This window comes from Telmatherina bonti (genome assembly GCF_933228915.1).
Source record: "Telmatherina bonti genome assembly, chromosome: 2".
Lineage (NCBI taxonomy): Eukaryota > Metazoa > Chordata > Actinopteri > Atheriniformes > Telmatherinidae > Telmatherina > Telmatherina bonti.
In genome coordinates, this window is record NC_136620.1 from 42,135,726 (window position 1) to 42,158,276 (window position 22,551).

General features: G+C 45.8%; 1 protein-coding gene across 1 annotated transcript; it reads right to left on the reverse strand.

The window, feature by feature from the left end:
• Window positions 1–72: 72 nt before the first annotated feature.
• On the reverse strand, window positions 73–21,805 carry LOC306765418 (aldo-keto reductase family 1 member B1; the record flags this gene model as incomplete). Its single annotated transcript, XM_079252873.1, has 10 exons — window positions 73–132; window positions 213–295; window positions 12,303–12,386; window positions 12,460–12,547; window positions 13,462–13,574; window positions 19,747–19,863; window positions 20,402–20,479; window positions 20,615–20,731; window positions 20,821–20,997; window positions 21,725–21,805. 10 exons carry the CDS (start codon window positions 21,803–21,805, stop codon window positions 99–101), a joined length of 972 nt encoding a protein of 323 aa, XP_079108999.1. The 3' UTR covers window positions 73–98.
• Between the last annotated feature and the right edge of the window lie 746 nt (window positions 21,806–22,551).

The window sequence follows — 22,551 nt, forward strand, 5'->3', positions numbered from 1 at the left end:
AAGAAACAAAAACTACATGAGTGCATGTTTGTCTTATTTCATTGCGTTCCCATGGCAACAGTCAAACATCCGGGGCGGCATCGTGTCTTCTGGCGGCTTCATGTGAAGGGGTAGTAGGGGTGAGAGCTGATCCTGGAAACACAACATCAGGGTGAGAGCTGATCCTGGAAACACAACATCAGCCTTCACTATCTGCTCCACAGGTGACTTACTCAGCGAGTATGCAGGCTTTCCAGCCTCGGTCCAGACCTCGCAGCGCCTCCATGTCGTCTTCAGTCAGCCTGAAGTCAAAGATCTGCACCCAACAACAACAGGAAGGCTGTACAGCGTCAGCATGAAGGTTTCCCATCATCATACAGTCTTTAATATTAAAAATACATTTTATTGGATGATGGTTTCCAAAGAATGCAAACTTACCAAAATAAAAGCACAGGAGAAGAAATAAAACCCAAACTGAGAAGCAACAAATAGAACTTAAATAGACAAGCAAACAACTACAACTACACATAAAAAGAAATAGCACAAACAAAAGAGCAAAAACAAAAGCCCTAAAGGGGGGGGGGGGGGGGGAGGCGCAGGTAAGTGAGAGAGGCGCAGGTAAGTGATGTGGCAGTGACGTAAATTTTGCGAGACGGCAGATTTAGTCAAGGCGCGTGAAAACAAATATTCATTCTACATCATATTCTTGCCAATATAATCTTAAAACTGTTTCTGGAAGCAAATAATTAAAAAGTCTTATTCAAGGTAAACTCTGGAGCAAAGCGAGGAGGATCTCACCAGCTTGTCGGAGTTTATTGACGAGTGTTTCCACCGCATCGTCATGGGCAAGACAAGCCAAACACCGACTCCGTCTGCGCCCAGATCCGCTTCAACCTCCAAGAGAAGCCGGAAAGAAGACTCACCCGGAGCGACGTCCTCTAACGGGGACGACACCTCGGACATCCTGATGTCCATTGACAAAAATCTCGCCAGCTTCGACGCTCGTCTGGGCCTGTTGGAAGTTCTCCACCGGGAGTTTCAGTCGCTGCGGGAGTCGCTGGAATTCAGCCAGAAGCAGGTGGAGTCTCTGGCCGCAGAGAACGCCAGCCTCAGGGAGACGGTGACTTCTCTCAACGAGGGAATGACTCGACTCACAGAGGAAAATAAAAAAATAAAGGAAACTGTGATCGATCTCCAGGCGCGCAGCATGAGGGACAACCTGGTCTTCGCAGGAATCCCGGAGCAACAAGAAGAGGATCCAGAGCAAACAATCAGATCCTTTATCCAAACCAAGCTGAAGCTACCCGAAGACGCGGTGAGGAACATCTCATTTCACCGAGTTCATCGCTTAGGTGGGAAAAGACCGGACAGCCGCAGACCCAGACCGATTGTAGCCAAGTTCGTGAGCTACAAGCAGAAAGAGCAGGTGAGGGATCGAGGTCCGGAACTCCGCGGGACCGATTTTAGTGTAAATAATCAGTTTCCCAAAGAGATTCTGGAGAGACGCAGGGTCCTGTTTCCCATCCGGAAGAAGCTCAGAGACGAAGGATCCTGTGCAGTCATCGCGGTGGACAAATTGTTCGTCAATGGACAGCTTTACCGTGACAAAAATACCACCCCCTGGCTCTACTAACCTCAGGTAATATCTATCACTCATACAGCTAATTATTGTTCAATTTACATGTTAATCTGCTATAAGCACATTAATTATGGTAATTCAGAACTGTACATTTACTGCCAGTCTTTGTAAATTTGCTGTTGTTGTTGCTTTCGTTTTGTTCTGTTTTTGTTTTTTGCCCCCCCCCCCCCCCCCCTTTAGGGCTTTTGTTTTTGCTCTTTTGTTTGTGCTATTTCTTTTTATGTGTAGTTGTAGTTGTTTGCTTTTCTCACTCCTTTCCTTTCTAGCTGCTCTTTCATTCTATTATGCCATAACAACAATAATAGGTAGGGTACGCACGTACATCCACATGACACAGACACTAAATGTCATGCACATAACACACCTACAACACAGAGCACGTTTAATCACATCAACACTCACCCCCAACTCTCACACACACAGTCAAAGCATGTGGACAGACATATAGGAACATTGTACACACAGATGAATTTATATACGCACACAATCTACACGCAGCATGCATGCATTAATGTGGGCTTGCACACACACAAACACACACATACTTTTATAGAAACACTTCAGTAGCTTGAGCATGACCACCCTGAGGTTTGTTACGTGGAATATACGTGGAGCTGGTTCCAGGGAGAAGAGGTTGAAGGTGTTTAGCAGATTGAATGATCTACAGGCAGACATTGTCCTGCTACAGGAGACTCATTTATTAAAAACAACAGCTAACGTACTCTCTACAGTACAGTTCCCTCACGTGTACTCGGCCTGCTTCAACTCAAGACAAAGAGGAGTAGCCATTCTGATAAACAGGAAAATTCATTTTACTGCTAATAATATAATTTTAGACCCAGGTGGAAGATTCATAATAATGACATTATCTATCCTAAACATGAAGTTATGCATTGCAAATATTTATGGCCCAAACACTGATGACCCCTCCTTTTTTCATTCCTCCTTCTCCTTCTCCTTGATAATACACTTATCATTGGGGGCGACCTCAACATGACCTTAAACTCTGGGATGGACAAGGGGGGCGGAGCAGGGAAACATAGGGTCTGGCAGTCAGCAAGAGTTGTTAAACAATATATGGAGGATTTTGGTCTTTGTGATGTCTGGCGCTCACAACACCTCACTGCTAGAGAGTACACTTACTTTTCATCTGTCCACCACTCATACTCCAGAATAGACTACTTCCTCACTAACAGCTCTATGATGAACAATATCTCAGAAACTAAAATCCATTCCATCACTATCAGTGATCACGCACCAGTATCATTTACCCTAATGAATAAGAAAACTAAACCATCTTATAGCAAATGGAGACTTAATACATCATTACTTAAAGATCCTGATTTTATCAGTTACTTCAAACGGGAGTGGTCTTTGTATATAGAAAACAATGACATACCAGGAACATCAGCTTGTGTTCTTTGGGAGGCAGGAAAAGCAGTAATGAGAGGGAAAATAATTTCATTTTCATCACATAAGAAAAAGAAGGAGAGTTCAAAAATATCTGAACTAGAGCTTAAAATAAAATCACTAGAAGATGCCTACAAGGCTTCTCCAGAAGAGCAAGTGCTGAATCACATAAGAAAGGCTAAACTAGAGCTGAATGAAATAATTAACCAAAAAACCCAGTTTTTGCTACAAAGACTTCGCTTAGAGAATTTTGAACATAGCAACAAATCTGGAAGATTTCTCGCAAATCAATTAAAAGCAAACAAGGAGAAAACAACCATCTCCTCTGTTAAAGATTCAAGAGGAAATATCCTCCATGATCTTGATGGAATAAATGACACATTTAGGGATTTCTATAAAACATTATATTCCTCAGAAACAGATCCATCAGACAACAGCATTGAGGAATTTCTCAGCTACCTCAATCTTCCAAAGTTACAACAGGATCAGGAAATGGTTTTGGACGCACCCATTTCAGTAGGGGAACTACATGAAGCTTTAAAACACATGCCCAGCAATAAAGCTCCAGGACCAGACGGTTTTCCAGTTGAATATTATAAAGAATTTTGGTCTATACTAGCACCCACTTTTTATAAAATGGCTTCAGAAATTAAGGAAAAAGGTCGAATATCTCAAAACATGAATTTGGCTCATATTACAGTAATACTAAAACCAGGAAAAGACCCCAAACTCCCATCTAGTTATCGTCCAATATCACTAATGAACGTAGATCTTAAAATAATCAGTAAAGTGCTTGCTACAAGACTAGAAAAAATAACTCCACTTATCATACATCCTGATCAAACAGGATTTATCAAGGGACGACATTCCACCACTAATACGCGCAGACTAATAAATCTAATTGATTATGCCACCATACATAACCTGGAAACTACAATAATCTCTCTAGATGCTGAAAAAGCATTTGACAGGGTGAACTGGAAATTCTTATTTGCAACATTAAGAAAATTCGGGTTTGGCTCATCGTTTATCGACTGGATAAAGATACTGTATAGCAATCCAAATGCATGCGTCAGGACAAATGATCAAACTTCTCACAGCTTCAGATTGCAGAGAGGCACCAGACAAGGCTGTCCACTCTCCCCCTCACTTTTTGCAATCTTTATTGAACCCTTAGCAGCTAGCATTAGACAAAACAAAGACATTAAAGGCATTAACTGTAGAAATATGGAGCATAAGACCAGTCTTTATGCTGATGATGTATTACTTTTCCTTCAAAATTCACAATCATCCATCTGTCAGACAATCGCACTCATCAATAAATTCTCATCAATTTCTGAATATTCCATTAATTGGTCTAAAACCACCGTTCTACCCATCAACTGTTCCTTCCATAATACTCCTGACACTGCTTTACAGTCAGGAGATATTAGATACTTGGGAATAAACATCTCACCCAGACTGTCAGACCTTATAAAGCTAAATTATGTCCCTCTACTAAAAACAATTGAGGACGATCTCACACGGTGGAAATCTTTACCCATATCACTAATGGGAAGAGTTGCAACTATAAAAATGATGATTCTACCTAAAATCAATTATCTGTTTTCAATGATCCCCATTAAACCTCCCTCCACCTGGTTTAAATCACTGGACTCTAATGTTACTAGATTTCTCTGGAAAGACAAACCACCACGGATTAGTCTAAAAACACTCCAGAAGACTAAAGATAGCGGTGGCTTAGACTTGCCTAATTTCCAAAATTACTTTATAAGCAATAGACTACAATACATCTCTAAATGGCTTAAACCTAGCTATCTAGATGAACCATGGCTTAATATAGAAGAAGCTATGTGTGAGGATATGGCAATTTCAGACCTGCCATTTATCAGCACAGCTGTCAAACGCCAAAAATGCTTTAAAAGCATTAATATCAGCTCCTCACTAATGGCCTGGTGGGAATTTCTTAAACTAACCAAATCCTTGCTTATTCCATGCAAACTTACACCTATTTGGAACAATCCCGACATCCAGCAAAACCGGAAAATGATAAACTTCCCTCAGTGGAAGAATAAAGGAATAAAACAGTTAGAACATTTAATAGAAAATGGGAACTTTCTCCCTTTTGATACAATTACTTCACGATATGAAATCAGCAGCACAAAATTCTTAGAATACCACCAACTTAAATCTATTATAGGTAAGAAATACACCCCTGATCAATTAAACTTGCAGCTACCTATCAGGGCTGCAGAATTCTTAAATCTCAATGCCCCGAAACTGTTATCCAAAATATATAGATTACTATCAAAGCTAGACGATTCCATATGTCTCCCAACTTCTAAATGGGAAGCAGACTTATCCAGTAACTTTGACCAAAATGAATGGTCACAAATCTGTTCAAATACATTTACAATGACTAAGAATTCAAACATGCAACTAATACAATTTAAAATTCTGCATAGAACTCATTATACAGGACACAGGATGTTCAGGATGGGTCTGTCACAATCAAACATCTGTCCACACTGCACTGGCAACACAATTGACAGCTACTACCATGCTTTGTGGTCTTGCCCACCTGTCCAGGAATTCTGGTTTCAGGTATGTAAAGATCTGTCAAATTGCTTCAAATGTAACATCCCTACAAACCCCAAACTGGGCCTACTGGGTTACTTGGGTGAAATTAACATAGAATTTAATTCTGCAAACTTAATCCTCACCAGTTTATGTATCGCAAAGAAAACTATCCTTCTAAACTGGAAAAGCAAACAAAGTCTGTGTATCCAGCAGTTCAGAAATCTCTTATTAGATCACATCAGTGTCGAGATGATGTCTGCCTCCTCAAGAGATCAGTCAGCTGAACTTTATTCCCTCTGGTCCCCTGTGATCAGCTCCATCACTTAGTATGGGGGGGAGAATGTGACCTTATTGCGCTCGGGGTTGGTGGCCGGTTGGGGTTCTCTGGGGGCTGTGGGTCTGTGGTGGGCTCCTGGGGGGGGGATTTTGACTGCTCCATTGCTGGAGTGGCTAGGTTTCTAGCCCTACTGTGGACCTGGATGGGCCAGCGGCTGGAGTTGCCGCGCAGCGGCGGGGCGAGGTCGCTGGCGGGGGATGGGTTGGCGGGCGTGACTCCGTAACGGGCGCCTGTGCCGCCGTGGGGTGGGCTGGGCGGGGTCCCGGGCTCCGGTGCCCGGGGTTGTCCCCTGTCTCTTGGGGGTGGGGGGTCGGCTTGTGCCGGGGGGGGGCTGGGCTGACCTGGACCTGCCGCTGCGGCGGCGGGCAGGTACGTGCTCTGGTGCCTGGTTGCGACCCTGGGACTTGTTGAGTGGGGGGTGTTTGATAGTGTGGATGGGATGTGAGTGTGTATGGAGGGATGTGTGTAGGGGGTGTGCGTTGAGGACTGGTGGCGGTACATAGGTATGTGGATGTGTGTGGGTGGGGAAGTGTGATGATGCGTGTGTGGGGGGGGTGTCGTGGTGTCTGTGGGGGGGGTAGTGCCGTGTGTGTAGGGGAGTGGGGTGATGCGTGTATGTGGGGAGTGGCGGTGGTGCATGTATACGGGTGTGTGTATGGGGGGGGAGGAGGGGGGAGGGGGGGCGTGCTGTCTGTGTGTGTGTGGGGGGGGGCAGGGGTGTATGTATGGGGGAGTGGGTGGTGCATGTGTGTGGTAGGTTGGTGGATAAGTGTAGATATGATGGATGGGAGTGGGGGAGATTTGGATGTGACGTGGGGGTCAGGAGGATGGTTTTAAGGGTGGGCTGAACGGGTGGCTGGGTGGACCTGAATGTGTCCGGAAGTGTGTGTGTGTGTGTGTGGCTGTAGGTTTGTGCTGAGACAGTGTGAGGTGCCGATGTGTGGACAAGGTGGGGACTTCATGTCCCCAGGTGGGGGTGTCCTCTGTGAGTGAGGGGGCGGTGGACAATCGGTCTGGGATTCCCCTTCTGCCGCCCCGCCTCCTCTTTGTCCTCATGCCCCCCTTCTGCATGTGGTGAGTTGGTCCCCTCTTGGGTCAGTGATGACTCTCTGGTTAGAGTCGCCGAAGGCTCTGGTTACGGGGATGGCTGTCCCCGGCTTGTCCTGGTCCTTGGGGGGCCCTGGGAGTAGGGGGCATGCCCAGTGCTGCGGGCGGCTCACCTTCTGGAGGAAAGCTCACTTTCCTCCAGACTTAAATCCCTCAACCCCTCTTCCTCCCCGCTCCCCATCACACACAGGCAGGGTATTGGGAGGTGTGCACGTGGCGCTGGGTGGTGAGAAAGGCCATCAAGGTGGTCTTGATCGCTGCACCCAGCCTCGGCTCACCTCCCAGTTTTAATTACACTTAGACACCAAACACCAAAACACTGACGACTCACATGATTAGGGGGAAGAGCATGCGGTGTATGGTGGGCGGGGCTGCTTAGGTGGTCCCTCTCCCAGCACCGCGTGGCAATTCCCTCAGTTTTAATTGCAACTAATACATACTTCACAATCAGTCATAAGCGGGGGGGAGGCAGGGACGATAGGGTCTTCTCATGCCCCTGCTCTCGGGGCTTTACTGGGGGGGGGTACGGGTGGGGGAAGAGTGCCGTCCATTAGGCCTAAGTCTGGGCTGGCCTGGCTGTAGGAGGGTTGTCGCCGGCCCTGGGGGGGTGCTGGGTCGGCTGCATCTGTGGGGTGGTGGGGGGGACGCTGGGAGTGGTGGGCGGTAATTATGGGGGCCCTGATCGGGGCCATCCTGTCCTCTGCCCCCTCTGAGGTATCTCACATGGGACATGATGGAGGGGTGAGGTGAGGATGTGTGGGAGTGGGTGTATGGGGTTACAGATGGATGGTGGGATGGCTGGGGGGGGGATTAGGGTTAGGGATATAGGTGGGTAGGGGATAGGGATGTGTGAGGATGAGTAGATGTGTGTGTGGAGGGGTATGTTGGCGCGTGGGTTGTATTGGGGTGTGCCTGTGTTGGAGGAGTGAGGGTATGTGTGTGTGTGTGTGTGTAGGGGGGGGTGTATATGCGGAATGGGATGTGTGAGTGAGGGTGAAGTTTGGAGGGGGGCTATGGGTGGTGGAGGGGTGTTTGGTGGGGCATGTGTGGTTGGGTAGAAGTAGAGGGATGGGGTGGCGGGGTGTGAGCGTGTGTGTGTGGGGGGGGGGGGGGGGGGTGAGCGTGTGTGGGGGCGGGGGCGATTGGGGTTCGTGTGACTTGGTATGGGTGAGTGAGTAGAGGTGGGGTGGGGTTGTATATGTTATGGATGATGTGCATGGATTGCAGAGGGTTGTGTGGATGGGGGTTGAGAGGGGAGTGCGTGTTTGGGGGGGGGGGGGGGGGGGGGTATGCATGTATATGTGTGAGGGGAGTGCGTGTTGGGGGGGGGGGCGGGGTATGCATGTATATGTGTGTGTGGTTTGGTGGTGGGGGGGGTGGTGTCCTGTACCCGGGGGCGCAGCTGGTGCGCTGGGGTGCGACCTGGCTGCCGCTGGGTGGCGGTCTGGGGATCCTGGTCCTCCGTCGGTGTGGGCTGTGCCCTCTGCCTGCGGGGGCGGGGGGCTGCTCACGGGCTCTTGGGGCCCTGGGGCCTGCGCTCTGTCTGCCCTAGGTGGCCGGTGCCCGGCGGGATCGGCCCTTGCCGGCCTGGGCCTGCTGGGGCCTGTTCCCCCTGACTGCGGGGGACTCTGGTTGGGCACCTCCTTCGCCACCTCCTGGGCAGATGCATGGCTGGCTCTGGAGTGGGGGGGTTGGGATCTGTACCTGGGGGTGACTGTCGGTTACCCGGGTCTCTGGGTTCTCCTGGCCTTCCTCTAGCTGTAGGCGGGCGGGGTCACATTGGCATGATCACTCTTCTCTAAACACGTTCCACTCTGAATGTTCTGCATGAATGTTCTGCATGTGTCACAGTCACTGAGTCATCCAGCAAGTTTATTCACTAACAGCAGGTACCTCTCTTTCTGTCTTTTTGACTTAACTTGCTAGTTTCTGGTCTTCATGATTGTCAACGGTTTTGTTCTCCACGAATCTAGAGTTGGCTTGTGTGGGTGTATATATTTATGTGTGTGGGTGGGTATGTGTGTGTACTTATGTGTATGTGTATGTGTATGTATGTATGTGTATGGATATGTATATATGTATGCATATGTGTGAGTGTATGTGTATGTATGTGAGTATGTATATGTGTATATATGTATATATATATATATATATATATATATATATGTGTGTGTATGTATGTGTATATGTATGTATGTATGTATATCTATCTTTATGTATGCATGTATGTGTACATGTGTGTGTATGCATGTGTATGTATGTGTATATGTATGTATGTATGTATATATGTATATATATAATGTATGTGCGAGTGTATATACATATATATGTAGGTGGGTATGTATGTGCATATACATGTATGCATTGATCTCTTTCTTTTGTATTTTTTTTTTTTGTTTTTTTTATGTTCTCTTTTCTGTTCTCTTTCTGCCCCTTTCCTGTCCTTTCCGGTCGGGTCCAGTAGCATAAACTCTGTAATACAAGCTATTATCCAAAACAAATTGAAAAATAAAATAAGAATCAAGAAATACAAGGGGATCATTACATCTACAAAAGTTCCCCTTGGCAAAATAAATTTGCTCAGCAGCATCCAGAACATCAGTCTGCTTGCTTAAATGCTGGACAAGACAAAAAAAAAAAAAAAAAAAAAAAAAAAAAAAAAAGAACTTAAATAGACAAAAATAATGTAGAAAGGATAAAAGCAAAGTGAGACGACACTAACGGGAGGGAACCTGAGCTAACGGGAGGAAAACTGAGCTAACGGGATCGAACCTGATCTAATGGGAGGGAACCTGAGCAAACGGGATCGAACCTGATCTAACGGGAGGGAACCTGAGCTAACGGGAGGAAAACTGAGCTAACGGGATCGAACCTGATCTAATGGGAGGGAACCTGAGCAAACGGGATCGAACCTGATCTAACGGGAGGGAACCTGCGCTAGCGGGAGGGAATCGGCGCTAACGGGAGGGAACTGGAATTAAGTGGCGTAACAAGCCATTTGCCAGGTTTAGTGAGGGGCGGTTGAGTTCCAGGGTCTGGGGACAGAACCACACCTTCTGATTGGTTGGACAACCAGACAGAGATTTCTTCAGCAGGTGCATCACTTGGTGTTTTCAGTCTGAGGAAGGGCTGCAGCCCGAAACATCACTCGCTGTTGTTAACAAAACGCATCGGGGAGCTGCTTCTAGTGAGCAGAACTAATCTTCTATTTTTGTGTTTGTCTTTGGATCCGGCACCCAGTTTTATCTCAATGAGGATGTGGGTCATTAAACTTTTTTCTACTTTACGTTGACGAAGACACAAGAAAGAGCGGTAGAAGGGTCGAACTGGGCTTGCTAATCCCAGAGAGAAATAAAAATTTATTGTATTTCTGCAAAACATTACCTGGAAGGAGGCAAGTAATGAAAAGACGGGTCCCGGGACAAATACCTGTGAAGTGCACCAGCGCTAATTGGAGGGAACCTGCGCTAACGAGAGGGAACCTGCGTTAACAGGAGGGAACCAGCGCTAACGGGAGGGAACCTGCGTTAACGGGAGGGAACCGGCGCTAACGGGAGGGAACCTGCGTTAACGGGAGGGAACCTGCGTTAAACAGGAGGGAACCAGCGCTAACGGGAGGGAACCTGCGTTAACGGGAGGGAACCATCGCTAACGGGAGGGAACCAGCGCTAACGAGAGGGAACCTGCGTTAACAGGAGGGAACCAGCGCTAACGGGAGGGAACCTGCGTTAACGGGAGGGAACCTGCGTTAACGGGAGGGAACCTGCGTTAACGGGAGGGAACCTGCGTTAACGGGAGGGAACCTGCGTTAAACAGGAGGGAACCAGCGCTAACGGGAGGGAACCAGCGTTAACGGGAGGGAACCATCGCTAACGGGAGGGAACCTGCGTTAACAGGAGGGAACCAGCGCTAACGAGAGGGAACCAGCGCTAACGGGAGGGAACCAGCGCTAACGGGAGGGAACCAGCGCTAACGGGAGGGAACCAGCGCTAACGGGAGGGAACCTGCGTTAACGGGAGGGAACCAGCGCCAACGGGAGGGAACCTGCGCTAACGGGAGGGAACCAGCACTAACGAGAGGGAACCTGCGTTAACGGGAGGGAACCAGCGCTAACGGGAGGGAACCTGCGCTAACTGGAGGGAACCTGCGCTAACGAGAGGGAACCTGCGTTAACAGGAGGGAACCGGCGCTAACGGGAGGGAACCAGCGCTAACGGGAGGGAACCTGCGTTAACAGGAGGGAACCAGCGCTAACGGGAGGGAACCTGCGTTAACGGGAGGGAACCGGCGCTAACGGGAGGGAACCTGCGTTAACGGGAGGGAACCTGCGTTAAACAGGAGGGAACCAGCGCTAACGGGAGGGAACCTGCGTTAACGGGAGGGAACCATCGCTAACGGGAGGGAACCTGCGTTAACAGGAGGGAACCAGCACTAACGAGAGGGAACCTGCATTAACGGGAGGGAACCAGCGCTAACGGGAGGGAACCAGCGCTAACGGGAGGGAACCTGCGTTAACGGGAGGGAACCAGCGCTAATGGGAGGGAACCTGCGTTAACGGGAGGGAACCTGCATTAACGGGAGGGAACCTGCGTTAACGGGAGGGAACCTGCGTTAACGGGAGGGAACCGGCGCTAACGGGAGGGAACCTGCATTACCGGGAGGGAACCTGCGTTAACGGGAGGGAACCAGCACTAACGGGAGTTAACCAGCGCTAACAGGAGGGAACCTGCGTTAACGGGAGGGAACCAGCGTTAACGGGAGGGAACCTGCGTTAACGGGAGGGAACCTGCGTTAACAGGAGGGAACCATCGCTAACCGGAGGGAACCTGCGTTAACGGGAGGTAACCTGCGTTAATGGGAGGGAACATGCGTTAACAGGAGGGAACATGCGTTAACAGGAGGGAACCAGCGCTAACGGGAGGGAACCTGCGTTAACGGGAGGGAACCTGCGTTAACGGGAGGGAACCTGCGTTAACGGGAGGGAACCGGCGCTAACGGGAGGGAACCTGCGTTAACAGGAGGGAACCTGCGTTAACAGGAGGGAACCAGCGCTAACGGGAGGGAACCTGCGTTAACGGGAGGGAACCAGCGCTAATGGAAGGAAACCTGCGCTAACGGGAGGGAACCAGCGCTAACGGGAGGGAACCATAGTTAACGGGCGGGCTGGGGTGGATAATAGAAGCTGGATGGACTGAGTGTAGCTAGGTAAGGTGTGAAATTTGGAGTTGAATCGGTACAGAGAGGTTTTTACCTTTGTGTTTTCCAGGATGTGATGAGGTTTGTCACTCTTAGGGATGACTGCAATTCCCTGCTGCACATGAAATCTCAGCAACACCTGAAAAACGCTGCTGTTACAACGGGAACAAGCCACACCGACAAAATCCACAAAGACATCAACCTTCTCCAACCTGTGCAGGGCTGTGTCGGTGCTTTTTGGCTATTTCAGCCACCACCGCGTCCTCCAGGAGCTTATGTGGATCAGTGTCACCCCTCATCCTACAAAAGGCAAAAGGATCTGAGTCCAGATGTCACGGACAAACAAAGCGATGCAAAGTGGCTCCAAACGTTCAGCTGGAAGCTCAAACCAAATAAACTGAAAGGAATACACAAGACTTCCAATGCAAAAGAGACAAACTACAGTGTTTACAAAACTGCAGAAATGAAATGTATCACAGGGACACAGAATCCCTCCGAACTCCTGCAAAGAGAAAAGAACCAAAACAAGATGCAAAACATGTGGAACCATGAAGAGATTAAACATTTCTCAAAGTATCCCAGGCTTGTAAATTCAGACTTTAGGCTTCAGGGGAGGGTGCGTTCACACCAACTGATTCCAGTCCAGGTCTGTTTGCTGGGAAAGTGACTTGATTTGGGGGATTGTGTTAAACTACAAAACAAAATGCATCATGGGTAAACCAGAACATACATGTATGTGGGACAGTTCTGGACTACAGATATGTGTACGCTGATAGACCCCAGACCACCGATGCAGCTCCATGTTTAGCTGTTATGGACCCACGTTGCTCTGATTAACCAGCAGATGAACCAGTTCTCTTCTTTGTTGGTTATCATGGTCTCCTTCAGTAAATCCTGCTGCAGCACCTCCTCTGGTGGAGAGTAGAATGCGTTTTTAAAAGGTCTGATTTGTGCTGCAGGAATGGAGTCGTGGTATGAAAGAATGTTGCACCCCCAAACTGGACCAAGTCCCGAGTTGGGCCGAGACCCCAGTCGAGCCACATCCCCAGTCTGACCGAGACCCCAGTCAGACCGAGACCCCAGTCGGAACGAGTCCCCAAATCGGACCGAGTCAAGCGGACTGACAGACGCTGCAGTCTGTCCAGATGACACGAAGCCCGTTTGATCGGGGACTTTCTGTGAAATATGTTTGTTTTGATGCGTTTGTATCTTACAGTTCTGGTGGTCGTTCAGGTGATCCAAAAGGGCTGTAGGCTGTCAGAGCGATGTTTTTTGATTTGCAGAACTCGATCATGTCGGTCTGAATCAGGTAGGGATGTAGCTCCACCTGCAGGAGACACAACCTTTTAGTCGTACCACTTGTGGCTGCTACACTGAAGCAGAATCTGTATTTACTCCAGTTTGACTCTTCAGAAATTTGATTCAATCATTCTAGACTCAAACCTCTAAACCCAGATATGACGTTAGATGGAGAAACTAGAGAGAACCTATCTGAACCATCACAACCTGGTCCTGGAGGACCATGATTTAAGGCAAGGTAGGTTTATATGTAGACCAGTTTTTATAGATATCACTACTTAGTGTTTTGCAAAAGACAGGGTTCCAAATTCCGTCCTCACGGACTGCAGTCCTGCAGGTTTTGGATGCTGCATCTGAATCTGATTATTGGGTCGACATGTGTGGTGGAATTATGCATATAGTGTAGTTTTAATATGTTACTCATTTATTAAGTTTCTTTTAAGTAGTACAAGATAGATATTCTGCATAGTTAGAGTAGTTCAGTAAGCTTGCTTTGGTAGATTCATGCATAAAACTAAGTGTTCTGTTCAAGGCCTGTTTCAGCTTTGACTGTTGTTATCTCCAAGCTAGCAGCTGTTTTGACTAGTGCTGCCAGGCAAAGGTTGTTTGTGTATGCTTAAAGAACACTGTAGCACTCTGAGCAGGGGCAGAGCTCTCCAGACCTCTCGCCCGCAACATCTGTACATGCCCAATAAATTGAACAGAAAACAGTTGATTAATAGATTTATTTCTCATCGGATAAATTCCATGACACATGTTTTGGAAGAATTTTACGTCAAGGTTTTGAGGAGAGACGTATTTTGAAACAGTGGAGCAGGGAAACATCTAAAACCTGCAGGACGTAGAATAAGCTTCTGACTCTAAAATACAAAATATATTTAACTTTTGTTTCAATCGACAGCAATAAATGTGAACGGGCAGCTTTGTGGAGTCCCCCAGAGACCAGTTCTTGGACCTCTTCTGTTCACCTTGTATCGGGATCAGATATGATGCCAGTTCACTGTTATGCAGATGATGCACAACTTTACGTCTCTGGCAGCAGAAGCCTGCAGTCCTGCAGACGTTCTGAGTCTGGAACCAAAAAACATCTGGATGGAAGAAAACTTCCTGCATGAAGACTGGACTTCAGAAAAAACAAGGAAATTCGCCCAAAAGGCATCTGAACCGGATCCGGATACTGCTGGACGTTAACCGGGAATACATTCAGCTTCACACTGGCTTCCAGTTTATACTGGTTTCCAGTTTACACCCAGACCAGAATCCAGTCCAGTCCAGACCAGAGACCAAACCAGACCAGAGTCTAGATCAGAGTCCAGACCAGAGACCAGATACACCTGCATGTGACCTACAGGTGAACCTGCGTTGCCGAGGTAACAAGAAGCCGTTTCATCTGTTATCTAAATATGTTTTTTCGTTTATTGAAGGAAATAAATAATGATGATCAATAACTGGATGGAAGAACTTGGTGTTAGTAGTACTTGGAACACTGATGTTGCGGTAACGTATTGTGTCATTTCCTGTTTCCCTAGCGTGTGTCACTGCGGATTGCTACGAGCCGTTGGCTCCTTTAACTTCTTTCTAACTTCTATCTATTGTTAACCAACCACTCACTTTAGCGCACAATATCTTCCCAAACCACTGTTCTATATATTGCATGTATTTTTGGGATCTTTGGCTTTCTGTTTACTGACTTAAACAGCTCAAGCACTCGGTTTTAGCATGGCTGCTAGCTCTCTTCCCACACCCCGGTCCCCTGCCTTTTCTTGCTCGGTGTGTCTGATGTTTAGCTACTCCTCCGCCTCCTTTAGTGATAACGGTAGGTGTATTAAGTGAAGCAGCTTGGCAGCTTTGGAGGCGAGGCTCTGTGAGTTAGAAGCCCAGCTCCGCACTCAGTTAGGGAAGCAGTGAGTCAGCAAGCCCCCATCCCAAGCCGTCCCTCGGCGGGCTGGACGACAGTCAGGCGGAAGCGTAGCCCCAAACCAAAACCCACTGGCCACCACCGACCTGTTCACGTTTCTAACAGATTTTCCCCGCTCGGCGACACACCCGCTGAGGCAGAAACCCTGATTATAGGTAGTTCCATAGTCAGAAACGTGGCTCTAGAGACACCGGGGACCATAGTCAAATGCATTCCTGGGGCCAGAGCGGGCGACGTCAAATCGTATTTGAAACTGCTGGCTAAGGCTAAACGTAAATACCGTAAGATTGTAATTCACGTCGGCGGTAACGACACCCGGTTACGCCAATCGGAGGTCACTAAAATTAATGTTGCTTCGGTGTGTAACTTTGCCAAGAGCATGTCGGACTCCGTAGTTTTCTCTGGTCCCTTGCCAAATTTAATCAGCGATGACATGTTCAGCCGCATGTCATCTTTCAACCGCTGGTTGTCTAGGTGGTGTCCCGATAACAACGTGGGTTTTTATAGATAATTGGAGCGCTTTTTGGGGAAAGCCTGGTCTTATTAGGAGAGATGGCATCCATCCCACGTTGGATGGAGCCGCTCTCTTATCTAGCAATATGGACTCTTTTATTAGTCAGCTAAATTGACAACTCAGGGTTGGGACCTGAAGGCAGAATTGTAGTCCTACACACTTTTCTGCAGCTTCCCACCTGCCGCCGCCCACCCAAAACCCCATTCCGACCTTATACAACTTCCCAGCAGTAAGAATTAAACAACACAAAAACACTTCTGGGGTTAATCGTGAAAACCTCATAAAAATAAAAACAATGGATCTAATAAAATCTGAAAATAAGACAATAAAGTGTGGCGTACTGAATATCAGTTCCCTCCCAAATAAATCTTTATTAGTCAATGACTTGATAGGTGATCACCACATTGATTTATTCTGTCTTACGGAAACCTGGTTACAGCAAGAGGATTATGTTAGTATTAATGAAGCTATGCCAGCTAACTATTTAAACTTTCACATTCCTAGAACTACAGGCAGAGGAGGAGGTGTTGCAGCTATCTTTAAGTCTGAATTTTTAATTAATCCTAAGCACAAAACTAACTATAAATCCTTTGAATTCCTGACATTAAATTTATCTCATCCAAAATGGAATTCAGAGAAACCGCTGCTTTTAGCATTAGTGTATCGCCCACCTGGACCTTACTCCGAGTTTCTGACCGAATTCTCTGATCTCTTGTCTGAGTTAGTGCTGACTACTGATAAGGTCATTGTACTAGGTGATTTTAATATTCATGTTGACCATGAAAATGATAGTTTAAACATTTCCTTTAGCTCTATTCTAAACTCAATTGGGTTTTCACAAAATGTCAATGGAGCCACTCACTCTCATGGTCATACTCTTGATCTGGTTCTAACATCTGGTATTGAGACTGATAAGCTCAAAGTATTTCCTCAAAACCCTGTCTTGTCCGATCACTTCTTATTAACCTTTGAATTCACTTTATTTGATTACTCACTGACCAAAAATAAATTCTACTATAGTAGATGTTTATCAGACAATAATATTACAAAATTTAAACAATCAATTGAATCCATTTTTTCACATCTACCATGTGTTAGCATGACTGAGAGTCCCCCTTTAAGCCTTACTCCTGCTCAGATTGATCAACATGCTGATACTATAACAGCTTCAATGCGTACAACCTTGGATAATGTTGCTCCCCTAAAGAAGAAGAAATTAGGTAAGATTATGAAGGCTCCCTGGTTTAATTCCCAGCTTCGAGCTCTAAAACAGGCATCAAGGCGTTTGGAAAACAGATGGCGTTCATCAGGACTAGAGGAGTCTCACTTAACCTGGAAAGAAAGTTTAATCGTATACAAAAAAGCCTTACGTACGGCAAGAACAGCTTATTATTCATCATTGATGGAGGAAAACAAAAACAACCCTCGGTTTCTTTTCAGCACTGTAGCCGGGCTTACTAGGAGCCGGAGCGCTGTGGAGCCATGTATTCCTTTCTCACTTAGCTGTGATGATTTCATGTATTTTTTCAGGAATAAAATTGACACTATTAGAGATCAAATTCACAATATTCTTCCTTCTACCTATAATGTTGAGCCTGTTGTGGTCTCCGAAGCATCCTTAGAACCAGGATCTGACTTGTGTCTAAATAGTTTCTGTCCTGTCCAACCCTCTGAATTAACTAAAATAATAGCTTCATCTAAACCATCCACCTGTATCTTAGACCCTCTCCCAACGAGCCTCTTTAAGGACATTTTCCCTTTAATTAATACATCACTACTAAATCTTATCAATATGTCTTTAGTGACAGGATATGTACCACAATCATTTAAAACTGCTGTAATCAAGCCTTTACTTAAAAAGCAATCTCTGGATCCAGAGGTGATAGCAAATTATAGACCTATATCTAATCTCCCGTTTATGTCCAAAATTCTGGAGAAAATAGTTTCCGCTCAGCTACATGCCCACCTGAGCAGAAATAATTTATTTGAAGAGTTCCAGTCAGGATTTAGAGCTCATCATAGCACTGAGACAGCATTGGTGAAAGTTACTAATGACCTTCTTATGGCCTCAGACAAAGGACTTGTGTCCATACTTATCTTGCTTGATCTTAGTGCTGCATTTGATACAGTCGATCATAACATTCTGTTACAAAGACTAGAACAGGTGATTGGAATTACAGGTACAGCGTTAAGCTGGTTTAAATCATATTTATCTGATAGACTTCAGTTTGTTCATGTAAATGACAAGTCCTCCTGACAAACTACAGTAAGTCATGGAGTTCCTCAAGGTTCTGTACTTGGACCAATACTCTTCACGCTATATATGCTCCCTTTAGGCAAAATTATTAGACAGCATGGAATAAACTTTCATTGTTATGCAGATGATACTCAACTATACTTATCCTTTAAACCAGATGAAACAAATCAGCCCAATAGGCTACAAAATTGTCTCATAGAGATAAAGACTTGGATGTCTAGAAATTTTCTCCTCTTAAACTCAGATAAGACTGAAGTAATTCTCGTTGGATCTGGAAAACTCAGAGCTAAATTTCCCGGTTTTGTAATGAACCTGGATGGCATTACTTTAGCTTCCAGTGCTACAGTGAGAAACCTTGGAGTAATATTTGACCCTGACCTGTCCTTTGGTCCACATATTAAGCAGGTTACTAAAACAGCCTTCTTTCATTTACGTAATATAGCCAAAATTAGGGACATTCTGTCTCAGAGTGATGCAGAAAAACTGGTTCACGCTTTTGTTACTTCGAGACTAGATTACTGTAACTCTCTATTACTGGGCTGTCCTAAATATGCCCTGAAAAGCCTTCAGCTGATCCAGAATTCTGCAGCCAGAGTCCTGACCAGAACCAGCAGGAGAGATCATATTTCTCCAGTTTCAGCCTCTCTTCATTGGCTGCCTGTTGAATCTAGAATAGAATTTAAAATCCTTCTCTTTACATATAAAGCCCTCCACAACCAGGCACCACTATATATCAAAGACCTCATAGTTCCTTATATACCAAGCAGAGTACTTCGTTCGCAGACTGCAGGCTTACTTGTGGTTCCTAGAGTCTCAAAGAGCCGAGCAGGAGGCAGAGCCTTTGGTTATCAGGCCCCTCTCTTATGGAATAAGCTCCCAGTTAGTGTTAGGGAAGCAGACACCCTCCCCACCTTTAAGACTAGGCTGAAGACTTATCTTTTTGATAAGTCCTATAGCTAGGGATGGTTAGCATCCCTTAGTTATGCTGCTATAGGTTTAGACTGCTGAGGGACATTTCCTGATACACTGAGCTTCTTTCTTTTTCTCTTTATCTCTTTCTTTTACCCCCCCCCCCCCCCCCCCCCCCCCCCCCCCCATAACAGTGTAGCATCATTGACATGTATGTCTCCTGTCTCAGCAGGTCTCCCTGGCCGGGAGTAGCAGTTCCTGTTGTCTGTTGTCTTTCTGTCCTCTTCCCCCCACACAGCAGAGGCAGATGGCTGCCTGTCCTGAGCCGGGTTCTGCCGGAGGTTTCCTTCCTGTTAAAAGGGAGTTTTTTCCTTCCCACTGTTGCCAGTGTGCTTGCTCAGGATGGGAGATTGAGTTGGACTCAACTCAATCTGTTGGTTTCCTTATATAGGCTGTTATGAATTGGCCTTCATTATGTTTTCCCATCTGTCTGTAAAGCGTCTTGAGATGGCATTGCCGTGATTTGACGCTATATAAATAAAGTTGAATTGAATTGAATTGAAGAAATGAAATGAAGTGAAGTGAACAGCGATCAATGTGACCTGATTGACAGCTGGGGGAACCCTGCACAGAGCCAGAAGCCTCTCCAGCTGCAGGATGCTGAAGTTGGAAACACCAATGCTCTTCACCTTCCCCGAGGCCTGCAGGGCCTCCATCCCCTGCAAAACAATCTGCATCAATAATGCACTTTATCAGAAAAACAACTCATTTAGTTTCTAGTTCATATTTTTCCAACAGAGTTAAAACATTGAGTGATTATCTATTTAATATATCTGTGTAAATAAGAGTCATCTTGAAACCTTTTTGTTAGTAAATTCTTGTGTAAATAAAGGTTAAACTAACAGTAAAAATGTCAACATGTAAAAAGATTTAAGCAACAAGAAACATTTATTCATTCATTTTCTGAACCGCTTAATCCAATTCAGGGTGGCGGGGAAGCTGCAGCCTATCCCAGCCGGCTTTGGGTGACAGGCAGGGTACACCCTGGACAGCTTGCCAGTCCATCGCAACAAGAAACAGTTAAACTCTATTTTAATCTTCCTTATTTTCTTCCTCGTTGCAGTTTTGTTCTTATTTAAACTAAACAATATTTTAAGAGGAAATAATTCCAAGGAGAAACAGCAGCTCAGATTATTTTATTATCTTTATTTAATCTGCGTAGCCGTGGGTCTCTGTGCAAACAGATGGAGTTCTTACCCTCCAAACATCCAAATAATCTACATCTGAGGTCAGAATCTTCCCATCCTTCTTTGGAAAAAGCTCATCGCCGACTTTCTGCAGTGAAATCAGAAATCATGGAGATTTTCAGTGTAAAAGTTTCATCTCAGGGACATTAAACAATCTAATAAACATACTTTAATCTTCAGTTAGACTGCATTAAGAATTTCTCAGCGTTGTGATAAAAACAACCTTCAGTCCGACAGGGAAGTGCACCAGGTAAAGATCCAGGTAGTCCAGCTGGAGATCTTTCAGCGACTTACGGAGACATTCTGGGATGTCTTCTGGAGCGTGATAGGTGCACCACAGCTGGGAGAAAAATCCCATTATACACCGTTTACAACAGCATTTCAGGCTGAACTCATGTCAGATTTCATGTTCTGAACCCTTTTGCCCACCTTACTGACGATAAACATGTCCTCCCGTCGGATGATGCCCTGCTGCATCTTGGAGGACAGAGCCTTGCCGATCTCCACCTCGTTGTTGTAGCTGTAAGCGGTATCGATGTGCCGGTATCCAGCTGCGATGGCCGTCTCCACCGCACCCCGCACTGAGCTCTTAGGCAGCAGGGAGGACTGTGGCGATACAGAAGATGCAGTCATGGGATGTTCACCTACCTGGAGCAGGAGCCAGAGTCTGGTTCGGTTCCCAGTTTAATAAAGCTTCATTTCTGTTGGAACACTTTCACGGTACACTTACGTTTAGTCAGCACTGTGAGTCATGTTCACAACTGGACCACAACTGGACCCCAACTGGACCACATCTGGGCCACATCTGGGCCACATCTGGACCACATCTGGGCCACATCTGGACCACATCTGGGCCACATCTGGACCACATCTGGTGAGGTAGATCCGAACCCTGACCCCCGTTTGTCCCTTGGAGATCATTTAACCATTATATTTCAGACTTCCAACCAGGAGGACTGAAGCTTTTACATCTTACTGTTTAACACAACATTCCACGACATATACAATAAAAGGAAAAATAGCACATACATATATATATATATATATATATATATATATATATGTATATGTATATATATATATATATATATATATATATATATATATATATATATATATATATATATATATATATATACATATACATATATATATATATATGTGTGTGTGTGTGTGTGTGTGTGTGTGTGTATAAACCTGCATGCATTTCAGTAAAATGAAAGTAAATGTTCATTTTTATCTGCTGACAAGGGAAATGTTTGCAGTCCTTCATACACAGAAAAAGCTACATGATGGAAGCTGAAACATGAAGTTTCTGCAGGTGAGTAGATACCTTCCATGTCCCCAGACCCAGAAGAGGCATACGAGTCCCGTCATTCAGGTCTACGTGTCGCAGCTCTTCAGTCTCCTCCATGGAGACGTTAAGTCGCCTCAGCGAGGAGAAACTCTGAGCTACTCTGCTTTCCTCTTCCTGTTCCTCCTCTCAGTGTTTCTGCTGTCTCAGCGTCCTGCCTTCATTTGTCCTCTTCTGGTTCTGTCCTCGGACTCGTCTGTCCTCTTCTGGTTCTGTCCTCCAGCTTTCTCTTCTGCAAGTTAATTATTGGACAACGGTCAAAGTTCTTCAGCAGCGTGAAGAGTTTATGAGTAAATACTGCCTGAGTGCGGGTAGGTTGCAAAGGTCACTTTTCTCCTACCGGCAGCCACACATGCACACACACAGACACATGCACACAGACACATACACACACGCGCACACACACACACAGACACATGCACACACACACACATACACACACGCACACACACATGCACACACACACATGCACACACACACATACACATGCACAGACAGACACATGCACATACACACACAATCACACAGACACATTCACGTGCACACACTCATGCACTGTGCAGATGACAACAGGCTGTAATGTTCTCACTGCAACATCAGGTGGCGACTTTGTTCCACTGCAGATTATTTACCTGCCAGGTTTTGTTTTAATAAAAATTGTTTTTCCTGCCATAATAAAACAAAGAATATCAAATAGATATTGTAAATGATACATTATTATATAATTATATAAAAAACCAATATGAAAAAATGTAACATAAATTTTCTGCAAAGATTTTTTGTTTAAATATAATAATTGTATTATT